At 42.0% G+C, this 22,990-nt stretch overlaps 1 protein-coding gene across 1 annotated transcript; it reads right to left on the reverse strand.

Moving 5' to 3' along the window:
* Positions 1 to 5,220: 5,220 nt before the first annotated feature.
* On the reverse strand, positions 5,221 to 22,984 carry DYNLT2 (dynein light chain Tctex-type 2). Its single transcript, XM_036247798.1, has 3 exons — positions 22,763 to 22,984; positions 10,509 to 10,715; positions 5,221 to 5,479 (listed from the first exon to the last, which is right to left on the reverse strand). Exons 1-3 carry the CDS (start codon positions 22,982 to 22,984, stop codon positions 5,369 to 5,371), a joined length of 540 nt encoding a protein of 179 aa, XP_036103691.1. The 3' UTR covers positions 5,221 to 5,368.
* Positions 22,985 to 22,990: the final 6 nt, after the last annotated feature.

Below are 22,990 nucleotides of genomic sequence, written 5' to 3' on the forward strand. Positions count from 1 at the left end.
ATCTTTGCCCCAAATTCTCTTAAATGATCGGATTCTCTGGATAGAGTTTAATATATATCCACCCACCTATATAGAGAGTTCAATGATATAGATATATATATATATATATTTTTTTTTTTTTTTCAGATTTCTGGTTCTACTCTTCTCCCTTGGGAAGTCTGTCTCTGGGTCAACTGCAAATTTAAAACTCTTCAAACACTGAATCAGCCTTTCAAGGCAGAATATTAAGGAGTTACTATGTGGAATACAATCCCAGCCCATAGGTAGTTTCGATGCTGAAAGAATATAATACAAATATACAACTATACTTAAGGGTAGTTTAAGTGGAAGAACATTTACTTGCAACTAGAGAAATTAAGATTTTAAAGGTTGACATGGGATTGGAAAGCACGAGATTAGTAGTACAACAATAGGTAAACATACAATTAGAAGTGAAAATTAGGTTCCAAGCTCAAAGGGACTTAGAAGTGGGGAAACAGGAGGCATATTTCATTCCAATTTGGCTTAAAATTAGGGTAAATGAAGGCAAATGCTGGGAGTCAGAGATAAGCTATACAGTGTGAGGTACTGGTAAGAACAAAGATTTGAAGTTAAGCTTTTTGAATACCAGCTGTGCCACTTATTAGCTATGTGACCATGGATAAGTTATTTAAACTCAGACCCTCCATTTCCTCATTTGTAGGATTGAAATAATAAAGTCCATTCACTTAATCACAAATATTTTATGGAAATGAACTATGAACTAAGATCTGTGTTAGGTGATAGGAACAGACCTCCTTCCTGTCCATTGAGTTACACCTGAGCTGGGCACTGACACAGTGGTGACGTGAAAAGCCATACAACTGTGTGAGACACGGAGACTATGTAGACACAGGTGAGAAACAGGCCTGAGACCAAGAAAGCCAGAGACGCTCACGGAAATAGAGGAGAAGAAACAAAACTGAGCGTCAGGTATTGTAGGCTGAGAGGACGGGGTTTCAGAAAGGAACTGACTGGTCAACTGTCAGCTGAGATGTTGAGTGAGCTGCGGACAGAGAAATGTCCATTTCATTCAGCAATTTGGGGGCAATTAAAATCCGAATCGTTTCAAGCTATTTTGATGGAGTGGCCATTTCAGGACCCAGACTGAAGTCCATGAAAGAAGCATCGGCTGGGACCTGGATCCAGAGACGGAGAAAAGTTCGACTGAGAAGAGCAACAGAGGAAGAGGTTAGCGGGGTGGTTGTTTTGAAGATGGGGGAACTAGAGCCCGTTTGCATGCTGAGAATGACTCAGTAGAAGAGGAGGAATCGTTTTGCTCAAGAGGAGGAGACAGCTGCTGGGAGGGGGCCTGTGAGGAGGAGAGAAGCTGAGGAAGCCGAGTCCACGCATCCTAACCGGGCGGGAAACAGTGTGGTCGCAGATACAAGTGGTTTAGAGATTTGGAGGTGCAGAGCTCGAAGGGCTCCTCTGATACTTTTCTTCCCTCAATGAAATGTGAGGTGAGGTCATCAGCTGAAAGTACCTGGAGAAGACGGATACAGGAAGCTGGAGGAGAGGAGAAAATGAAGCTTCTAGGATGCCACGTGGCTTGCCCACTGGTCATGAATTTAAAGTGTCACCAGTCAGTCTGGTTTGGCAGTGTTCTCAGTCAAGTTTAGCCAGCTGAATTCAGGCCAGGACAGAGTGGACACTGAGGTTCCTTCAGGAAGGGGTTTCCCGAAGAAGACTGGGGCACAAGAATGTGGAAGGTGTTTGTAAGGGAGTGATCATGAAGACGGGCCAGGACATCTAACCTGGACGGGGAGGAAAGAGGGCTGTCAGGCATTGGGGAGGGTCAACGGAAGTAACCGCATGAGAAGAGCCCGCCTGAAATTGAGGTCACAGAGGCCACACGGGGTGAACTGAGGAGCAGACGACCAGCGTGGCTGAAGGAAAAGGTCATTGAGTGGGAGTCAGTCAAGGAACTGAGAAGCTAGAGAACAGACCGTCTTCATGTGGTATGATAGCACATGGCTACAAAAATGATGAAAGGTTGCCAATTATAAACGTATATGGAATTTCTGTGAAACTTACATTTATTCAGCACACTGTCGTGAAAACAAGAAAAACATTGAGAATTCGTGTTTTACTTCTTTGTAAAACTTTACCAAGAGTGGTTTGGACTGTACCTGCCTCCTTCTCAACCCTGTGCAGGGTGAAGGGGAGCATGGGCCCCTTCCCATGCTCCAGCTCCCCTCCACTGTGGGAAACACAGTGAAAGCCATTGGTAAACAGACTGAGACCTCCGGAGCCCGGCCAGCTCCTCAGTCAAGCAAACAGCGTTTTGATCTCATGCAGCTTTTGCAGTCCCCCTCCCCCCACAGACCCTGTTGTCTGTCCTCTATAAAACCTTGTGGTGGAAAAGTCTGGGTGGCCACAAAGCAATAGCACCACCAGCCGCCATCCCCCTCCCCGGATGGGGACAAAGTTGCAGCCCAACTTCACTGGTGGCAGTGGCGTGCCGGTAAACTTCACCAGGAGAGTCCCACCAGTGCACACGTACGTCTCAATCAACTCCTGTCTCCCACAGCCAGGCCTCCGGGTTATTCCCAAAGGACAATACGCCGAGCTCTTCTGAGACCTCAGCACTTGACATAAAGCCCTGTGACTTGCACTTTCTCCATCTTGACAGGTTGTCATGCTTCTTCCCAGGTTTGGATTGGTTTCAAACATTCGAATCTTTGCTTCTTTTTTATCCTCACCCGAGGACATTTTTCCATTTTTTGTTCAGGTAGAGTGGGAGGGAGAGAGAGGAACAGAGAGAGAGAAACATCAACGTGAAAGGGACACATCGAGTGGTTGCCACCCGCACAACCAACCAGGGCCGGGGACAAACTGCAACCGAGGTACGTGCCCTTAGCGGGAACCAAACTCAGGTCTCTCAGGACCGCAGGCTGACGCTCTAACCGCTGAGCCAAACCGGCCAGGGCTAATCTTTGCATTTTTAATGTTGTAAAATCTCTCTTTGAAGTGAAGCTGTCTGTGCTACACCCTCCGAACGGCTCTGTCCTTACGTCAGGACCACGGCTGCAACTAGTCTGTGCTTTCCAGCAGTGGGCTCCCGGCTCAGCAGGTAGCTCGATGCTCATCGATTCACGTGGACCTGTAAACTGATGCAACGGGCTTCACTGGCAGTAAACAGCTTTCAGTCTCATTGTAATTAGTTTTCTTTCAACAAGGCAACTAAGTTCAACACTTTGGCCTGAATGCTAGCCAAACTGATCGGGATTTTTATTTTACTAGTCTTCTATCCAAAGAAGAAGAAAGTCTTTCTCGACCATTAGGGTCTTTCTGTCTCTGGAGCAATTTACACAAAAAGACGTTGACACAGCTCTGCCTTGTTTCCTACTCGTCGGACTTCTCCCCGAGGCTCCTGTAGAACTTCCAGCCGGGCTTCGGTCTTACCCCATCGCAGCTTTGCTGTTACATTTTCAAATTTCCTTTCACTTCCAGCGTCATCAGTTATCTGAAGCACTTTCAGCCGTTTTGGCAACTCCCTCTTTCAATGGTCCATTTTTGTAAACCATCACATGGACTTGTCACAGGGACAAGGAGACAGCCCAGCTCCACGAGTGGCTGTCTGTGTAGCGAAATGGAGAGCTGAGAGCCGACTGGGACGGTGACTGGCAGACTGAAGACAGGATCATACCGCCCTCTGTCGTTTACACAGTGACTTGTGGACCGAAGGGCTGGCAGTGGAGTCTGTTCTCTCTGAAATTACTCAGTTAATAGTCTGTGGTAGCTGAAATCTGAGCTGTGTTGCTAGGGGACTGCTGTTATTTACCTAACACTGAGGTAACTAAAGTGTGCACACACCTGGGCCATGCACAGCGAGGGCTGCCCTGCTGGAGGACTATCTGTGTGGGTGTACTGATGTCACACAGAACAGTGGCAGGAGCTGAGCGGAGATGGGAAGGAACCAGCTGGGACTGCAGGCCGCAGTGACACCCAGAGGCAAAGGGCTGCATTTCCAGGAGCTACAATACAGTTCCCAAGGGCAGAGGGGCTGGGCTGCCTGCCCCACCTCTTGGCTCTGAGGCATTAGAAACTGAGAGAGAGAAAAGCTTTCTCTGGAGAGGGCTGTGTGGGACTCTCCTTGGGGAGAAGTCAGGAAAGAAACTCAAAATACGACTGGAGAAGAGACTGGGAATAGATGGAGAGGAATTCTGCAAACAACGGAAAGACAGGTCAATAACCTGCTGCAAGGAGCTTTGAGAAGCAGCGAGTCCGAGGAGGGGTGTTCAGATGTCTGTACTGACAAGTGAATTTGAGTCACTTAAAAGCAGAGTCTATAGAATTTAACAAGTACATGTGTTTGGGGTTGGGAGAAGGGCCAGAGAAAGGGCAGAGCTTAAGGGAACTCCGACGCGTCCAAACGAATGGTGACAGGTAACTTGGTGTGTGCCAGGGCCCTGCCGAGTGCTGGGCACAGGGCTTCATGATACATCACCTGTGACTCACATATGGTACCAACTTAAGGAACAAGGCTTAATTCTCATTGTGCCTACAATTATAGCTGCGAGGCGGTCATCTCAAATACGAGGCAGCGTATTTTACAACGAATTTATCCCGACAAGTTCGTCAGGAAGGTACATTGTCTAACAGGTACTATGTCATAGGCTTGTTATTCCTCTTCTTTTTCCTGTGGCAAGTTAGCAAGTTACGTGAACATGACTGAACTCTGTCAGCTCAAACATGTACACAGAAGTCCTCAGAGCCTACGGAGACAGACAGAACTGGGCTGTTGATCAAGTGCCCGGGAACACACTTTTCCTCTTAAAAAACAATACTGTCATGTCTTGGTTCTGGCATCTAAAGAGCCAAACTGACTAACAGACAGACGCAAATGTGTGAGCATTTTGGTTGGGGAAGGAGCCATTAATTAGGGGATTATTAAATATATTTGCATTTTTCTTTAAAACTTGGTAATTCCTTCCAAACAAATGCATATAATGTATTAAAATACCCTTCAAATATATATGCCTTTAGAAGTTTTCCAAAATTTTTCTTAACATTTACTTAATTTGATACTTCACAAGGTTGTGTCATAATTTCTTAGTCTTCTTAAATCTAAGAAGAATGATAATCTTCCCATATCATAATCTACTGTAAGCTTTCATATATTCCTCTTTTATATTTTGAGGAAATAGAGTGTTGATGAATATGATAACTAGAAGTATGAAGGTAAAATAATCCAGCTTTTACTTGTTTGTTGTTAAAAGAATACAATTAAGACATTTCAGTTGGAGATAAAACTTGGCCAGTCAATACTACTGAGGTTCATAAATGTGCACATGTCATGCGTCTGAGGAGTTGAGAAGTAACACTGTGTAGGACATGTGACAAGTCATTCACAGTAAAGAGCAAACACCAAGGCCAGGGCCACGTAAGTCTCCGTCTCATGTTTGGCTGCGACCCAGCTGTCCCATGCCACGTCCCAGATCCAGCGGCTGGCAACCTAGAGATATTTTAAAAAATTAACTTTAGATTGAGTCGTTAAGAATTTAAAAACCTACACAAGTTTGATTTCTTTAAAGATGCATCAGTCTGATAGAACGTTCTGTTTGACAAGTCCTTTGTCCCTTTCCTGAGGAGACTTAACAGTGACGCTCCCAGGCCCAGCTTCTCTCGACACAGCTGGTCACTACCTAACACAGAGACCCATCGTAGCAGGACACCCGGGAAGGACCAGGAGGCCGTCTGTAATTTGGGTCTAGTAGCTCCAGTAGCTACTTGGCTGTGTTATAGTTCATAACTATATAATTACTCTTCCCACCCTTAAAAGATTTTCAACTGAAAATTTGATAGCCCCTGGTCCTGAAGTGAAGACACAGGGCTAATGATACAAGTGGCTGCCAGACTGTAAGAAAGAAAGATCTCTTATCCTTCAAGACGGCATGGAGGGACCTGCAAAGTATTATCCTAAGTGAAACAAGGCACAAAGAGAAAGACAAGTATCATATGATCTCACTTATCTGTGGAATATAATGAACATAACAGTCTGAAGAACAGGGTAGTCCCAGAGAAATGGAAGTGGGGTACAGACTGACAATCCCCAGAAGAGGGGGTGGGGGAGATAAACCACAGAACTTATATGTATGTGTGCACGAACAATGGACATGGACAACAAAGCTGGGGACAGGGCGGGGAGGGAGGGGGGTGTCAACGGGAAAAGGAGAAACATCTGTAACAAAAATAAGTAAAACAAGCAGCTGCTAGAGAACACCCCCTCCTGTGCTTCCAAAGCCAGCGTGATCTGACTCCGCCCACTCCTCTGTTGGGGGTCAAAAATGGCAGAAATAATTTCTGGCTCCTCCCATTAAGAGGCTGAGTCTATTCCCCCCCCCCCCTTGCATATTAGTTGGCACTAGGTCTTGCTTTGAGCACAAAAAATGTGACACCGTGCAACTGCCAGGCAAGTCCAAGAGGGCTGCAGCTCTGGCCTCTCGGAGCCTGTGAGGAGGGCCCAGGTGCGGAGCCCACCGCGCACTGCGGGACCACGGCTCAGCTGCGGGAGAACCAGGGCCCCGCCAGCAGCCAGCACCACCCGGCAGACAGCCTGAGGCCGCCTGGGACCTCCAGGCCCACCTGAGCCACCGGAGGCCGCAGGCACCTCGGGGCACAGCAGGAAGCGCTCTCCAGGCTGAGCCGACCCACGGAGCCAGAGCGATGCGCAGCCGTAGTTCCCCGCTGCTGAATCCGTGGTGGGCTGTGCTGTGCTATCCTCACGGCACCCCACCCTTTGCCGCCTGATTGCACAGCCACCACCCTGATCGCTGAAGCACCGAGCTCACCCCGCCTTCGCCTCTGTGCGCCCCGCGTTTCCCTGCTTGGCAACCCTCCCTGACGTTTGGCACGCGGGCGCCTCCCGTCTGGACGGTGCCACGCAGTCACTGCCACACTGCTGACACCTGTCACCACCTGGACGCGGCTGTCACCCAGGTCTGTGCTGGCGCGTGGGGATCCCCCACCCCGGGAAGTCCCTCTGCAGGCCCCGCTCCGCACACTCACCCGCCTCACTAGACACCGCCCCGCCTGCGGGGCTGCATTTGTTTCATTTGCTGTTTGAGGACTGTGCTGGAGACACTGCTAAGGATTTTAAACCAGTTCATCTCGCTCCGTTCTCAGACTTACTCTAGCAAGTAGTGTCTCACCCCCAAGTCCTCGATGAAAGGCTGTGCCCAGGCCTCGGCTGTGGGTGCTGCCGCAGGCCTGGGTCTGAGCCAGGGACCCCACCGTGGCGGTTTCTGTCCTCACTACTCTACCTTCTCCGACCCGGGCTGTGCTGCTGTGCGTCCTTGGCTGGGGTCGAAGCGCCTGGAGAACCATACTCTGCCTCATTCTCTGAACTTCTCCAGTGCCTAACACCCATTAGCGCCCAAAATACATTTACTGGTTAGTTACTGAAGGACATGAAATGTCCACGGTGTGGATAAGAAACAGGCTATCGCCCTGGCCGGTTGCAGTGGTTAGAGCTCCGGCCGGGTTGGTTGGTGGGGTGGACAGTATCTCACACTGCTGTTTCTCTCTCCCTTCCTCCCTCCCACGCTATCTAAAAAAAAAAATCAATGGAAAAATATCCTTGGGTGAGAACTGAAAAAGAAGAAGAAACAGGCTACCTGTGCAGTTAGTGAATTACCGATAGAAAACGGTCGTTTCCAGTCAGTACTTTCACACGCACCCCAGTGGGGCCACAGGCGAGCACCGCCCTCCCCTCAGAGGTGCCCGGAGCCCAGGGGAGTGATGGGGGCGAGAGAGCCAAGTGGCCAGGCCTCGCCCTCTGCCATGTGCCGGCTCAGGGGTACTTACATTTATTGCCTGGCCGCTCTTCTGAATAAATAATACCTTTGTAATGAACTTATAACGCTGGTACCCCAACTCTTTGACTGCTGACAGTATGCGGTCTGCTAGTTCAAGCGACAAATGAGAGAAGACTTTATCATCATATTTGACATCTTTAAGACTTTCCTTTAAAAAATTTTAAAAATATATTTTAATTTCCAAACCAAATATTTTCTAAATAAAAATTCAAGAAAAAAAAAGTCTAAATAATACATATAACTTTTTAACCAAATAATATTAAATGCATGTTATGCTTACCCATGTATTTCAGTAACGATTTTGGAGAAAAGTTACTTTGGGTTTGTGTTCAGTTACTGTTTGTTAAACTGCAAGTTACTCTTAGCCAACAATCAGGGAGACATAAGGAGAATTTTAAAGGAAAGCTTCTGGGGCCCTGGCCAGTTTGGCTCAGCGGTTAGAGTGTCGGCCTGCGGCCCGGAGAGACCGGGGTTCAGTTCCCGCTAAGGGCACGTACTTCGGTTGCAGTTTGTCCCTGGCCCTGGTTGGTCGTGCAGGTGGCAGCCACTCGATGTGTCTCTTCACGTCGATGTTTCTCTCTCTCTCTCCCTCCCACTCTATCTGTACAAAAAATGGAAAAATATCCTCGGGTGAGGATAAAAAAAAAATAAAATAAAATAAAGGAAAGCTTCTGGGAATTTTTAGGGAGAGGAAACAAATCTTTTTAAAATACACATATCTGCTAAAGTTCAGATTTGGGTTCCCTAAAGAGGGCTGCACAGACCCAGGCCTGCCTCAGGGCACCCGTCTGCCCCGGTCTCCTTGGATACACCCCTGATCTCTAGCCTCTCCCTATGGCTCCCACTCGATTGTTCTCTGTGGTCTCCAGCAGAAAGCCAAGGACATCAAGGTTCTCGCAGTGCTGGTTAGTGAAGGGGTTAGAGCGGGGAGACAGGTGAGTCCAAACCACGGCAAGCTGGGCCATCTGGCAGGCACCCAGCTCCTGTCTCTGATGAATCGACTTGGACCAATGATACATTAACCATGTTCTGGGTTCTAAGTGATAACAAATGGACTCCTAGCTAATTTTACAGGCATGTAAAACCAAAGAACTAGCCCCTTTTTTGTTTTGTTTTCTTCTCAAATGCTCTACAATGGGGTCTACAATGGGCCTGGAAGCATTGATTTTCCAAAGGCATTTGGCTGTGGCTGTAACTTTTGGACACTCAGCAACATCCACTTTCTCTTCTGAATCTGCCTGACATATCCCAGGCTTTATCCACCTAAGGGCTCTTTTAAAAAAAACAATGAGCACTTCCTGTAGAGAGATACCCACAAGCTCCACCAATATACTATTTCTGTGTCTAGAACTATATTCAGTGTCCTCTGAACTCAGAGAAATCCCTGACCTCTTTATGACCTCTAGCCATCCACCTACATACCCAATAAACTGTTCCAGGCCCCATCAAGCCCAATGAAGTTCTATAAGTTATCACATTAAATACGATTTGAAATCCTACTATAGTCGATAAACCTGAATTCAGTCTATGTGGTAGAACTGAGTAAGAGACACACCAAAATGCACACTCTCACATCACAGATGCTTGCTGCTGCTAGTGTTTACATCAGAGAAGGAGATAATCCATAACTAATTTATTGTACTAAAATTGAACTGAATTTCTTTCCTGAAGTCATGAGCCATCACATCTCCGCCCAACATCGTCGATGTCTGTGAAGTGGAAGGAAATGGAGTCGCTTCGTTGCTCTTCAACATTAATAAAGGTCAAGTCACTTACAGAATTAAAGAGGCATCAATCACCTACACAAACTAATTAAACCTGTGCTTTGTTCCCACCACTAGCTCGTATCGGTTGTCACTGAAAGAACGCATCTTGTAAACCGAGGGGCAGTGATTTTATCACAAGGGGTGGCCTTAGGCTCGGTGGAGGGTCACAAAAGGAATCTGGTCATCTGGAAACTTCTGAGTGCCTGGTGCCCAGACCAGAGACCAAAGATGAAAAGGGGATTCAGAAAGGGACGTCCCTCAAGCAAACTTCCTATAATAATTAGAAATAAAATTTTAATTTGGTATTTTATCAAGAAAGATGGTGAAAGGGAACTCTCCATCTGAACAAGATAGCCTTCAGATACCAAAACTAGTATAATTATAGTATCAGTACTATCGTTTATTTGTATTACAGTGTTAATTTGTAAAATTAAGAAGCTTCTTTGAATGAGGCTGGGATCATGTGTCTGAGTCTCAAACAACTGTCTTCACGAACTCTGGATTCTGAGCAGTTTAAAGAGGAAAACCACTGACACCCACACTGGGGACACTGCTTCCTCCGAGGTCTGAGCACAGTCAGGGGCCAGTTTTCCCCACAGAGACAGGAGACACACTCAGTGTGCTCTTTGCACTCACTCCTCCAATCATGGGGCAAAACGGGGACCAGAGGGATACATAATTGATGGATAATTAAGAGCTAAAGGAAATAACAAAAGTATATTCCCTTAAATCTAGCTCAGAGTATCCATGTGAAGATTACTGACAAAGTACTTTCATATTTTCAGAGATGACTGCTATAAAAAAAAAAAAAAAGCAGGGTAGTTACACTGCCACAGATCTCAATATCGTTTATCAAACCCCCCAAGCTAAGATACTGCTGTCTTAGATATCTTCACCCTACCTGTAGTATCTGCTCGACTTTAGTTTCTACTGAATGAGCTTGGAATTTTTTCACAGGCTCCATCCGGTAAGAATTCGCAAACTTGAATTTCGCCAGGGCGCTCTTCCATTCTTTCCCTATATCTGCGATGGCATCGTCAAACGGAGGCTCTACGTACTGAACGTCGTGGGATGATTCTCTTAGCCTTTCTCTTAAAATCTGCGCATACTGAAAGAAAGAGGCAGGGAGAGGTTATTTTTAAAATTGTAAAATAGAATTTTAGATTTAAGAACCCTTGTGGGATGGGACAGGGCTGACACAGAGCTGGGGCCATTATCACACACTTTTATGATAATGTGGTTGCTGAATCCTAGAGTGACAAATTCACCCCTTGCTATCAATTTTGTAAAAGATAAAAATTAAAAAAAAAAAAAGACTAGCTAGCTATCACATGTCTATTACCTATAAACACAAATCTCCATGCATATATTTAGAAGACGCAAAAGAACTAGAAACAAGTGTCCTCCAGGGAGGGCAACTGAGCAGCTAGGAGACAGCTATGTATGGAGAATCATTTATGTTGTTTATCCTAAGATTATGACAATAGTTTTCTTCATTGTCTCCTTATAATTTTAATTATTTTACTTTTATTTATTTATCTTTGAATAAATAACACAATTGTTTAGGTAACACTTTCATAAGTATGAAGTTGAAAGATAACAAAAGTGTATTGATGCAGTATATACTTCATTCCATGCTTTTATTCTGTGACAGTCAACACTCTTTAAGGAATATTTAGTGCCTAATATGGTCCAGATAACGGGGCTAGGTGCTGAATTAAAGTGGTGAGCTTCATCACAACAGCCAGGAATGAACTGTGGGACTTGCATGAACTCCTCATCAATAACTCTGAACTCTGGAGTTATCATTCTAGTGGGAGGAGGGCCGAGAGACAATATGCAAGCATATAGGGAAACAAATAAGCTCATTTGAATAGTGGTAATTACAATAAACATAGAATAACTCCCTGTGAGGGACAAATTTAGACTGAATGACCAGAGGAGGTCCCTCTGAAGAAAGGTCTGACAGGAGCTCTGAATGGAAGAAGAAATGAGAAGGGCAAAGGCCTCAAAGCAAGAACTTCATGTGCTCAAAGAACAGACATGAGGGCAGCATGTATGAAACGTGTGGAGCAAGACAATCCACGGCCATATCGTGTAGGCCTGAGTAGGGTATGGTAAGGAGTTTGGGTTTTATTCTCAGAACAATGGGAAGCCAGTGGAAGGATTTAAGCAGGTGAGTGATAGTTATAAATTACAGTTGTAAAAGCACTCTGGCTGCTGTGTGGTGGATAGATTATAGGGCAACCAGGGCCTGAATGTAATACCTTTATACTTAATACTTTCTACAAATATGTTAACTATAAATAACTTCATATCTTTATAGCAGTTTTTCTAACCAGGACATGGTTTACTTCTGCAAGTATGTAGGAATTTTTATTTCCAAGTAATTTTTTTATGTTACACTAATCTCTCTTTTCAATGTATTCATTATGATCATTTAAAAGGACATTCTACGTTTTTAGGGGTTGTTTTAATATGGAATTACTGTTGTACCCGCTGTTAAAATGTTATTGATTTTAACGTTTCTTACCTCTTGGTTTTTCTAAATAATATAGTTCTGTATATTTCTATCATCCTTCTTCCTTTCTCAGACCTTACTGCAGAGGCCAGTAGTTTAAAATGTATGTTGAAAATCACATGCATTGGTAATATTACGGAGAACATTGACTCTCTACCACTGATGCTCCTATGTGGCAGAAGCTGTCACTGGAACCATCTCACTGTTTCCCCCTGAGGGATATGACTGGTGAGTCGGTGAGTTGGGAAGAGACCGAGCCTGCTGAGTGCAGCCTTCCTCTTTTCGTGGCACCTGACTATAAGAAGTATGTCATCTGAGCCTCCAAGTGCATGTGTTTTACAGAGATAGAGCATCATTATGTATACAGTCACTGTTGCGCTATGTCCATGATCACTTGGGTGAGCCAGATTAATTCAAGCAGAAATGTTAGCATTTCCCAGCCTTCCTATCATTATTAATCATTTGTTAATATGCTGAGTTATATTGATTTTTGAAACTTAAACCAACCTTGAATTATTGACATAAATCCCACTTGGACATAGCAGTATATTACTACTTTACTGGAAGTTTGTACCTTTTGACTCCCTCACCATTTTGCCCACCCCCTGTTTGAACCTCCAGCAACCACTAAACTGTTCTGTGTTATCTGTGGGTTTGTTTGTTTGTTTTAGATTCCACATATAAGTGAGATCATACAGTGTTTGTCTTTCTCACTTATTTCAGTTAGCATAATGCTCTCAAGCTCCATCTATGTTATCATAAATGGCAAGATTTTATTCCTTTTATGGTTTAATAATCCATTATGTGTGTATATATATAATTATTTATATATATACCTATATATACTACATATAAGTATACAAATACATATGTAAATATACAATTACATATATACTTTTATGTGTGTGTGTGTGTATCTTCTTTATCCATCCATCCATAGACAGACACTTAGGTCATTAACGTATCTTGGCTACTGTAAATGCTGCTATGAACATGAGCATGCATATGTCTTTTCAAATCAAAGTTTGTGTGTGTGTGTGTGTGTGTGTGTGTGTGTGTATGTTTCAGATAAACACCCAGAAGTAGAATTGAATTATATGGTAGCTATTTTTATGTTTTTGAAGAACCTCCACATTGTTTTCCATAGTGGCTGCACCAATTTACACTCCCACCAACAGTACACAAGGGCTCCCTTTTCTCCATGTCCTCACCAACACTTATGTCTTTTCGATAATCACCATTCTAAAAGGTGGCATCTCATCATGGTTTTGATTTGTATTTCCATAATTAGTGATATTAAGCATCTTTTCACATACCTGTTGGCCATTTGTATACCTTTGGAAAAATGTCTATTCAGATCTCCTGCCCATTGTTGTTTTTTTTTTAATTGTATGAGTTCTTTATATATATTTTGGATATTAACCTCTTATCAGATATATACTTTGCAAATTATTTCTCCCATTCATTAAGTTGCCTTTTCATTCTGTCAATGATTTCCTTTGCTGGGCAGAAGTTTTTCAGCTGCTTTTGTTGCCTTTGCTTTGGAGTCAGATCCAAAAAAAGATTACTGACAACACTGATGTCAAAGGGCTTTTGTCTACGTTTTTCTCTAGGAGTTCTATGGTTTCAGGTCATACATTTAAGTCTTTAATCCTTTTGAGTTTGTTTTTGTTAATTGTAAGATAGTGGTTGAGTTTTATTCTTTTGCATGTGGCCATTGTTTTCCCAATACCATGTATTGAAAAGAGTGTCCTTTCCCTATTGTACATTTTTGGCTCCTTTGTTGTAAATTAACTGACCATATGTGCATGAGTTTATTTCTGAACACTCTATTCTGTTTCATTGATTTGTGGTTGTGTTTATGTCAATGCTGTTACTGTTATGAATATTATGGCTTTATAATATAGTTTGAAATCAGAGAGTATGATTGGCTATTCAAGATTATTTTTGGTTCCACACAAATTTTAAGATTGTTTTATTACTGTGAAAAATAGCATTGGAATTTTGATGGAAATTGTATTGAAGATGTAGATTGCTTTGGACAGTATGGGAATTTTAACAATATTAATCCTTCCAACCCATGAATATGAAGACCTTTTATTTATTTGTGTCTTCATTTTCTTTCATCAATGTCTTATAGTTTTCAGTGTATGGGTCTTTCACCTTCTTGGTTAAAGTTATTTCTAGATATTTGTCCATTTTGATGCAACTTGTTTTCCTGATTCCTTTTTCTGATAGAAACACACCAGATTTTTGTGTTTTGGGGATCTTGTAACTTTGCTGACTTTATTAGGTCTAATAGTTTTCAGTGGAGTCTTTAGGGTTTTCTATATATAACATATCATATGCAAATAGTGAGTTTTACTTTTTCCTTTCCAATTTGAGTGCAAGGAAAAGAAATAAATGGCACTCAAATTGGAAAGGAAAAAGTAAAACTGTCACTATTTGCATATATGTTATATATAGAAAACCCTAAAATTTCTTTTCCTTGCCTCATTGCTCTGAATAGAGCTTCCAGTACTATAGCAAATATAAGTGGTAAGAGTGCACATCCTTGTCTTGCACCTGATTTTTAAGGAAAAGCTTTGAGTTTTTCACCATTAAGAATGATGTTAGCAACAGATCTGTCATATGCCATTTATTATGTTGAGGTATGTTCCCTCTCTACTAAGTTTATTGAGTTATCACGATTAGATGCTGAGTTTGTCAAACATCATTTATGTCAAATAATGCTCATATGATTTTTATTCATTATTTTGTTAAAATGGTGGTGTATCCAACTGCCTGATTTGGTAATGCTGAACGATTCTTTCATCCCTGGAACAAACCCCACTTTTTTCTTTTAATCTTCATCTGAAGATATTTCTTTTTTTTTTTTTTTTTTTTAAGAAGAAGAGGGTCCTGGCCGGTTTGTCCTGGCCGGTTTGGCTCAGCGGTTAGAGCGTCGGCCTGCGGTCTGGAGAGACCCGGGTTCAGTTCCCGCTAAGGGCATGTACCTCGGTTGCAGTTTGTCCCCGGCCCTGGTTGGTTGTGCGGGTGGCAGCCGCTCGATGTGTCCCTTTCACGTCGATGTTTCTCTCTCTCTCTCTCTTCCTCTCTCTCCCTCCCACTCTATCTGTGCAAAAAATGGAAAAATGTCCTCGGGTGAGGATAAAAATAAATAAATAAATAAAAAATAAAAAAACAAAAAAAAAGATGAAGAGGGATGGAGGGAGAGAAACACCGATGTGAGACACATTGCTTGGTTGCTTCCTACATGATCCTGACTGGGGCCAAGGATTGAACCTGCAACCCAGGTACCTGCTCTTGACCGGAATTGAACCCATGACTCTTTGGTCTGTGGGCCAATGCTCTAACCACTGAGTCAAACTAGCCAGGGCCCCACATAATCACGATGTATGAGCTTTTTAATGTATTGTGGAATTCAGTATTATATATATATACACATATATATATGTGTATTTTTATATTTTTATTTTTTTTATTTAAATAATTTTTGCATCTACATTCACTGGGGATATTGGCCTGTAATTTTCTCTTCTTTTGGTGTCCTTATGTGGATAATGTTTGTGTTAGGGTAATGACACATAAAATAAGTTGGGAAGTGTTTTTTTTCTTTTATTTTTTGAAAAAGTTCAAGGACAGCTATTAATTCTTCTATAAATGTTTGGTAACATTCACCTGTGAAGCCATCAGGTCTGAACTTTTGATTGTTGGGAGAATTTTAATTACTGTTCAGTTTCCTTACTAGTAATATGGTTTTTCAGATTTTTTAGTTTTTCATGATTCAGTCTCAGAAAGCTATATGCTTCTAAGAATTTATATATTTCTTCTAGACTGTTGAAATTATTGGTGGGTAATCACCCATACTTTTATGATCTTTTACATTTCTGTGGTATCAGTTGTAATATCTCCTCTTTTGTTTTTTATTTTATTTGGGCCCTCTCCTTTTTTTTTTTTTTCCTTCTTAGACAGTCTAGTCAGTTTTGTTTATCTTCTCAAAGAACCAGCTCTTAGTTTCAGTAATCTTTTCTATTGCCTTTTAAAAGATTAGTCTCTTTCATTCATTTCCACTCAGATCTTTGTTATTTTCTTCTTTGTACTAATTTTAGGCTTCACTTGTTCTTTTTCTAGGACCTTGTGGTGTCAAATCAGGTTTAGGTTTTTCTTGTTTTTCTTTTTAAAAAAACCCTCACCCAAGGATATTTTTTCCATTTATTTCCAGATAGATTGGAGGGGGAGGTGGTGGTAAGAGAGAGAGAGAGCAAAAGACCTATGTGAGAGAGACACAGACTGGTTGCCTCCTGCACAACCCCAACCAGGGCCAGGAACTGAACTGGAACCAAGGTACATGCCCTTGACCGGAATCGAACCCACCTCTTTGGTCCGTGGCCGATGCTCTAACTGCTGAGCCTAATCGGCCAGGGTAGTTCTTCTTGTTTCTTGAGGTAGGCATTTATCATTGTGAACTTGCCTCTTAGACTGCTTTGGCTCATCCCATAAATTTTGGTGTGTTGTATTTCCATTTGTGTCAAGGCATTTTCTTTATTCCTTTTAATTTCTTAATTCACTCACTGGTTATTCAATCACATGTTGTCTAATCTCCACAAATTTATAAGCTTTTGTTTTCTTATAATGAATTGGTTTCTAGTTTCATAACATTGTAGTATGAAAGGTGCTTTATATGATTTTAATTTTCTTAAATGTATTAAGACTTGTTTTGCAGCTTAATATATAATTTATCCTGGAGATTGTTTCAGGGGCATTTGAGAGGAATGTGTATTCTGCTGTTTGTGGATGGAATGTTCTAGATATATCTGTTAAATCCATCTAATCTAACATGTCATTTGAGGCTGATGTTTCCTTATTGATATTCTGTCTGGATGACCTATCCATTGATGTAAGTACAGGTAATGAAGTCCATTGCTATTATTGTATTGCTGACTATTCCTCCATTTAAGTCTGTTAATATTTGGTTTATATATTTAGGTGCTCCTATTTTGGGGAGCACTTATATTTGATTCTTTTTACGTATTTTTGGATTTAATTTGCTATAATTTTGTTGAGAATTTTTGCAGCCATGTTCATGAGGAATATTGGTCCATTTTCTTATTATTACTCCATGTTTGATAGCAGGGTAATGTTGGCTTCATAGGATAAATTGGTAAGAATTGCGTCCTTTTCAATTTCCTAGAATACATTTGGTAGAAACTTACTAGAAAATCCACTAAGCCTGCAGTTTTCTTTATGGGATGGTTTTAATCTATAAATTAAATCTCTTTACTAGATATAGGGGGTATTCAGGGTATCTATTATTTCAATAGTAGTTTGTGTCTATTAGTTTGCTAGAGCTGCCATATCAAAATACCACAGGCTAGGCACCTTGAACAACAGAAAATCTGCCCACATTCTGGAGGCTAGAAGTCTAAGATTGAGATGCTACCAGAGTTGATTTCTCCTGAGGCCCCTCTCTTGCAGACAGCATCCCCTTTTCTACCTCTTCACACAGAAACCACCCTGCTATGCATGCTTGCCTCTGGTGTGTGTGTCCTAAACTCTTTTTCTTAGGGTACATCCTAACAACTTGATTTAATCTAATCACCTCATTAAAGACCCTGTCTCCACATACATGTACACTTACTTTGTGAGTACTGGGAGTTAGGTTAGTTGATTCTAGTATTTTTCATCTTTTCCATCCTTACTAGTTTTTTGTCTGCTTGTTCTATTAATTATTGAGAAATTTTGTCTGTTGAAATTTATAACTGTAATTATGGATGTCTATTTCAGCAAGAAATACATGAACTTTTGCTTTCTGAATTCTAACGCTTGGATTCTAGGTACATAAACATTTGGGATTGTTATATCCTTCTGATGAACTGACCTCTTCAATTATAAAATGATGCTTTTATCACATATACTCTATTTAGAAGTGTACTTTCTCTGATATTAATATAGACACTCTAGCTTTCTTTCAACTTGTGTTCACATGGTATACCTTTCTTCATTCTTTTTCTTTTCATTTAACTTATTTGTCCTTTGTATTTAAAGCATGTTTCTTGTAGACAGTATATAGTTTCATCTTGCTTTTTACAACCAACCCAACAATCTCTGAATTTTAACTGGGATGTTTATATTTAATGTGGTTAACATAATTGATTTAAATCTATATTTTTTGTTTCTTATGTATTTGCCCCATGTTTTATTGTTCCCTGTACTTTTTATGCTTTCTTTTGAATTAGGTATTTTTAATGATTCCATTTATGCCATTTGTTAGCCCATTAACGTTATACTTTCCCTGTGGTGGTTTTAGGTCTTACAGTATATAACTTATCACAGTCTACCTTCAAGTCACATTATACCACTAAAAAAAGCATAAGCACTTTACAGTGGTATACTTCTCCATCTCCTATGTTGTATAAAACTGACAATATGTTATTACTTTAGATTTAATCAGTCAATTATCATTAAATAAATTTGAAAATAAGAAAAATATATATTTATAAACATTCACCACCCCTAGTGCTTTCTATTCCGTTTTTTGTCTAAATTTGTATCTCATACCATATACCTTTTGTTTAAAGGACTCCCTTTAACATTTCTGATGGTGTAGGTCTGTTGATGAACTCCTTTAGCTTTGATGTCTGAAAACCTCATTATTTTGTCTTTGTTTTGGAAAGATATTTTCACTAGGTATAAAATTCTAGGTTAGTGGTGTTTTTCACCTTTAAAGTATCTTTCAGAAGTTCAAAGATAATGCCTCAATGCCTTCAGCCTTGTATTTTTCCTAATGAGAAGTCTTCTTGTCATTTCATCTTTGTTCTTCTAAAAGTTTTTTTTTTTTTTTCTGGTTGTTTCTAAAGTTTTCAATCACTGATTTTAAGCAATTTGACTATTTTATGTATCAGCAGAATTTTGTTTCTTTTGCTTGAAGTTCATTGAGTTTGGATTTGTGAGATTATAGTTTTCATCTAATTTGGAAATTTCCCATTCATTAATTCTCCAATTTTGGGGGTTGGGGAGTCTTTCTTCTCTTTTCTCCTGGGAACTCAATATATAAGAGTAAAATTTGGCCCTGGCCAGTTTGGCTCAGCAGTCGAGTTTTGGCCTACGGGCTAGAGTACTGGGTTCGGTTCCTGCTAGGGGCATGTGCCACACACACACACATACACACACACAAAAGGGTAAAATTTGTGCCTGAAATTTTCCCATAGCTCATTGGTATATCCAAATATTTTTTCAGGTTTTCTTTATCATTGCTGTTTCTGCAGTGTCAAATCTGCTGTTAATTCCATTTCATGTCAATTACTTTACATCTCTGACATATTTTTCATCTGTAGTAGTTTTATTTTAACAAACTCAATCTTTTCTCTACATGCTTGAACACACAGGTTGTAATGTTTATAATTATATAGGTGCTTTAATTTAATGAAAATCCATGTAATACAATCTGCTTTATAATAACTACTGTTCATTTATAGTAATTCTATGTATCATTTCTGGGTGCATTTGCTGTTTCTTGTCCTTATTTTGGATTGTATTTTTCTACTTTGTAGATCTGCCAATATTTAGTTAGACACCAGACAATGAATTTTACCTTCTTACTGCTGTTTATTTTTGTATTCCTCTGAGTATTCTTGAACTTTCTTTTAGAATGGAGTAACTTGTAAAGTTTCATCCTCTTGAGGCTTGCTTTTAAGCTTTGATAGGCCATACTAGAAAAATCTTTAAGTTTAGGTCTACTTTTTATCCTCACTATTGAGACAATACATCCCCACTATTGAGACAATACACTTCTTTGCACTCTGACCAGTGCCCTATACTTTGCATGGTTTTCCACTCTTACTGGTGAGAACACAAATAGTTTGTGTGAATCAAAGGTTTTCTATTTCTGTTCCTTTTGGGTGACTCTTTTTCTGGCCACAAGTGGTTTTCTTCCAGATGCACTGATGCTCTCTGCTGGAAACCTGAGGAAAATCCTCAGCAGATACATGGAGTTGTCTGCACAGCTGTCTCCTCTAACGCCGTGTTCTGCACACTCATGCAACCTTGACCTCTTGGGGCTCACCTTTCCTATCTCTTCTCCCTCAGAGATCACTATCATGTCTTGCCTTACATCCAACCAATGGAAACAACTGTTTCCTACATTTTGTTACTCTCAGCTGATAGCAGTAAGTTATTCCATGTTGGCTGATAGTTGAAATCCTTCATCCGAAGTAAATCTGCTGTTTTGACCATCTATCAGGCTGCTTTACGTTTTAGCTGAGGAAGAGGGGTATTATTACCTTTCTAAACCATTAAAAACAAAACTATTATTTATTAAGAGAATGTGTCCCTCCAGGGTAACTGCCACCTTTTTCCCCAAGGTTACAACTACGTTGTATCATTCAGTGGCTCCTAACAATGATTCTCTTGGGGACAGGGCAAGCATGTAGGGTTGTAGGGTTTGAAATGACACTTAAGAGGTCCTAATATGCTGAAAACTCACATCTCTACCATTTCTCCCTTATGTATGATACCAGCCTGATTTAGTGTTCTCTTTAGTAAGAGTATTTTGCCTCTTTATTAAGAATCTTTGTAATCACTTCTAAAACTTAGAAATAGGTTTTAAATATGATCACTTTTTGCATCTACTAAAAGAAACTGAGTTTATTTCATCTATTGAGATGGCATTTGATTACACTGAACCTAAATAATCCCTGAACAAACTGAAATTGGTCATGAGATGCCATCAATGTATTTCTAACTGCTATTTAAGATTTTCAAATGTATGTACACACAAGTACAATCAAGTTGCCATTTTTTGGTTATCTGCTTAAGGTTTGGGGATCTTTGGTTGCAAGCAATAGGAATGGATCTCTTGGTTAAGGAAAGATTTAATGAATTTGAAAGATATTCCACAGAAGAGGAGGCTAAAGGAATAGATAGACACACACAGCACTTCATTATACCATCCTTGCTCTGAATTTACCTCCATTGTTTTCTTGAACTATTCCAGGAACAGTTCATCTGTTTAGCCTAGTTTTGGTCTCATGTTCACAACATTAAGGAAAGTGACTGACAGTAACACCAAAACTCTATCCAGTGGGGTCTTAATTCTACAAATAAAAATTGAGTTGCTACTATCAGGGGTAAAAAAATGAATGCAGGATAAAATCAAAAGATGTTTATGTTGATTATATTCTATGTCCAGATATTTCCTATGCTTGAGACATGGGAATTTTTGACTACCTGCAAGTTAGAAATGACTCATTGGTGCACTCACCGTCCTCAGGTATGTTTAGTGAGCATTTGTGAAATCCTCTTTTAGTCTCTTCCCAACTATTGGTCTATTTAAGTCTCTTACTTCCAGAAGCTAGATTTTAAAGACAGCTATGATTGATCCATATAAATTAACAAAGACCTGTCTTGGTCCAGGTCCCCTTATGCTCAGATTCTGGCCTTTACACCAAGTGTATTCATTCATCTCCTCCTTCGGACTCAGACTTTCTCATTTCTCAGGACCCCTTCAGATGTTTAGTAGACAGTTTATAAAAGGCACCTTTGGCCTGGCCGGTTTTGCTCAACGGTTAGAGCATTGGCCCGTGGACCAATTAGTTACAGGTTCGATTTCAGCCAAGGGCATGTACTTCAGCTGTGGGGGGTCGTGCAGGAGGCAACCAGTTCATGTGGCTCTATCACACTGATGTTTCTCTCTGTCTCTCTCTGTCCCCCTCCCTTCCACTGCATCTAATGACAAATAGAAAAATATCCTCAGGTGAGGAATACAAAAATAAAAAATAAAAGGCAGCTTTTACTGCCTCGAAATGCAGAAATGTTTATTACCCACAGGCGATCTGTCACTCAGACTTCCTACCAGGCAATAAAGCTGTTTCTGGGAGCATGACATTTAAGGTGTAACAAATTGAGGTTCCCAGACTCGCTCTGCTGTCTTCCTTGGTTGTGTCAACGTGGCCTATTTTTCCTCCTTTGGTTTGTTTTTTCCTCTGTAAAGAGTAGACACCAGAGAGCCCTCATTAGAACCTGAAACTCTGCTATGGTTTTTTGTTTTGTTTTGTTTTTCAAGAATTCTTTTTGTTTGAAATATATTAGGGTCTTCAAAATTAAGAGTTCTGCGTGTTCTCGCTCCTTTAGTAGGTGTGAAAAGAAACCCTCACGGACTAGCGGACCCGGACAGTTCGAGCCTCAGCTCTATCACGACCTAGTTGTACCCCTGGAAAAATCGCTTTTCTGTTCCGGAGCCCACAAGAGGCGGGGCTCCGACGACAGCGGTGGCTCCAGAAGGGGGGCCACACAGAAACCCCGTTGTTACATGGCCAGTAAAACCGGCCGTTCTCCATGCATTCCGGACGGTCGTTTGACGGGCAGAACAGCGGTCACTACCCGTTTCCCTCCGGGATGGTCTTCAAATGCTGGGTCTGCTGCTGCTTCTAAAACCGAAGGCACCTGCTCGTCCCGCGCGGAATGTCGGGCAGCTCCCCACCCGCGCAGCACCCGCCTCCCGTGGGGCGCGGCACCCCAGGCCGGGAGGTGTGGGGCGGCGGGAGGCTCGGGGCGCTGGGCGCGGGGTCCACGCGAAGCCCGGGCCGAGCGCCCCGCCGCTGCCGGGGACCTGCAGCCCGCCGCCCGCCACTCACGGCCTCCTTCTCGAACATGCTCGGCCTCCGCTCCTTGCGAGGCGCCCCGGACGTGCCCGGCGTCGGCGTCGGCTGCGTCGGCTGCGGGCTCGTGGACGCGGGCGCCTTCCCGCCTCGGCCCCGCTTCTCCACCGCGCCCTCCGCGCCGGCACGCCCGGCCCCGCGGGCCCCGCCATCCGCCGCCAACGGGGCGGCCGCTTCCGAGCCCCGGGGTTGCGCCATCTTGTG

This window comes from Molossus molossus, unplaced genomic scaffold (genome assembly GCF_014108415.1).
Source record: "Molossus molossus isolate mMolMol1 unplaced genomic scaffold, mMolMol1.p scaffold_m16_p_8, whole genome shotgun sequence".
NCBI lineage: Eukaryota > Metazoa > Chordata > Mammalia > Chiroptera > Molossidae > Molossus > Molossus molossus.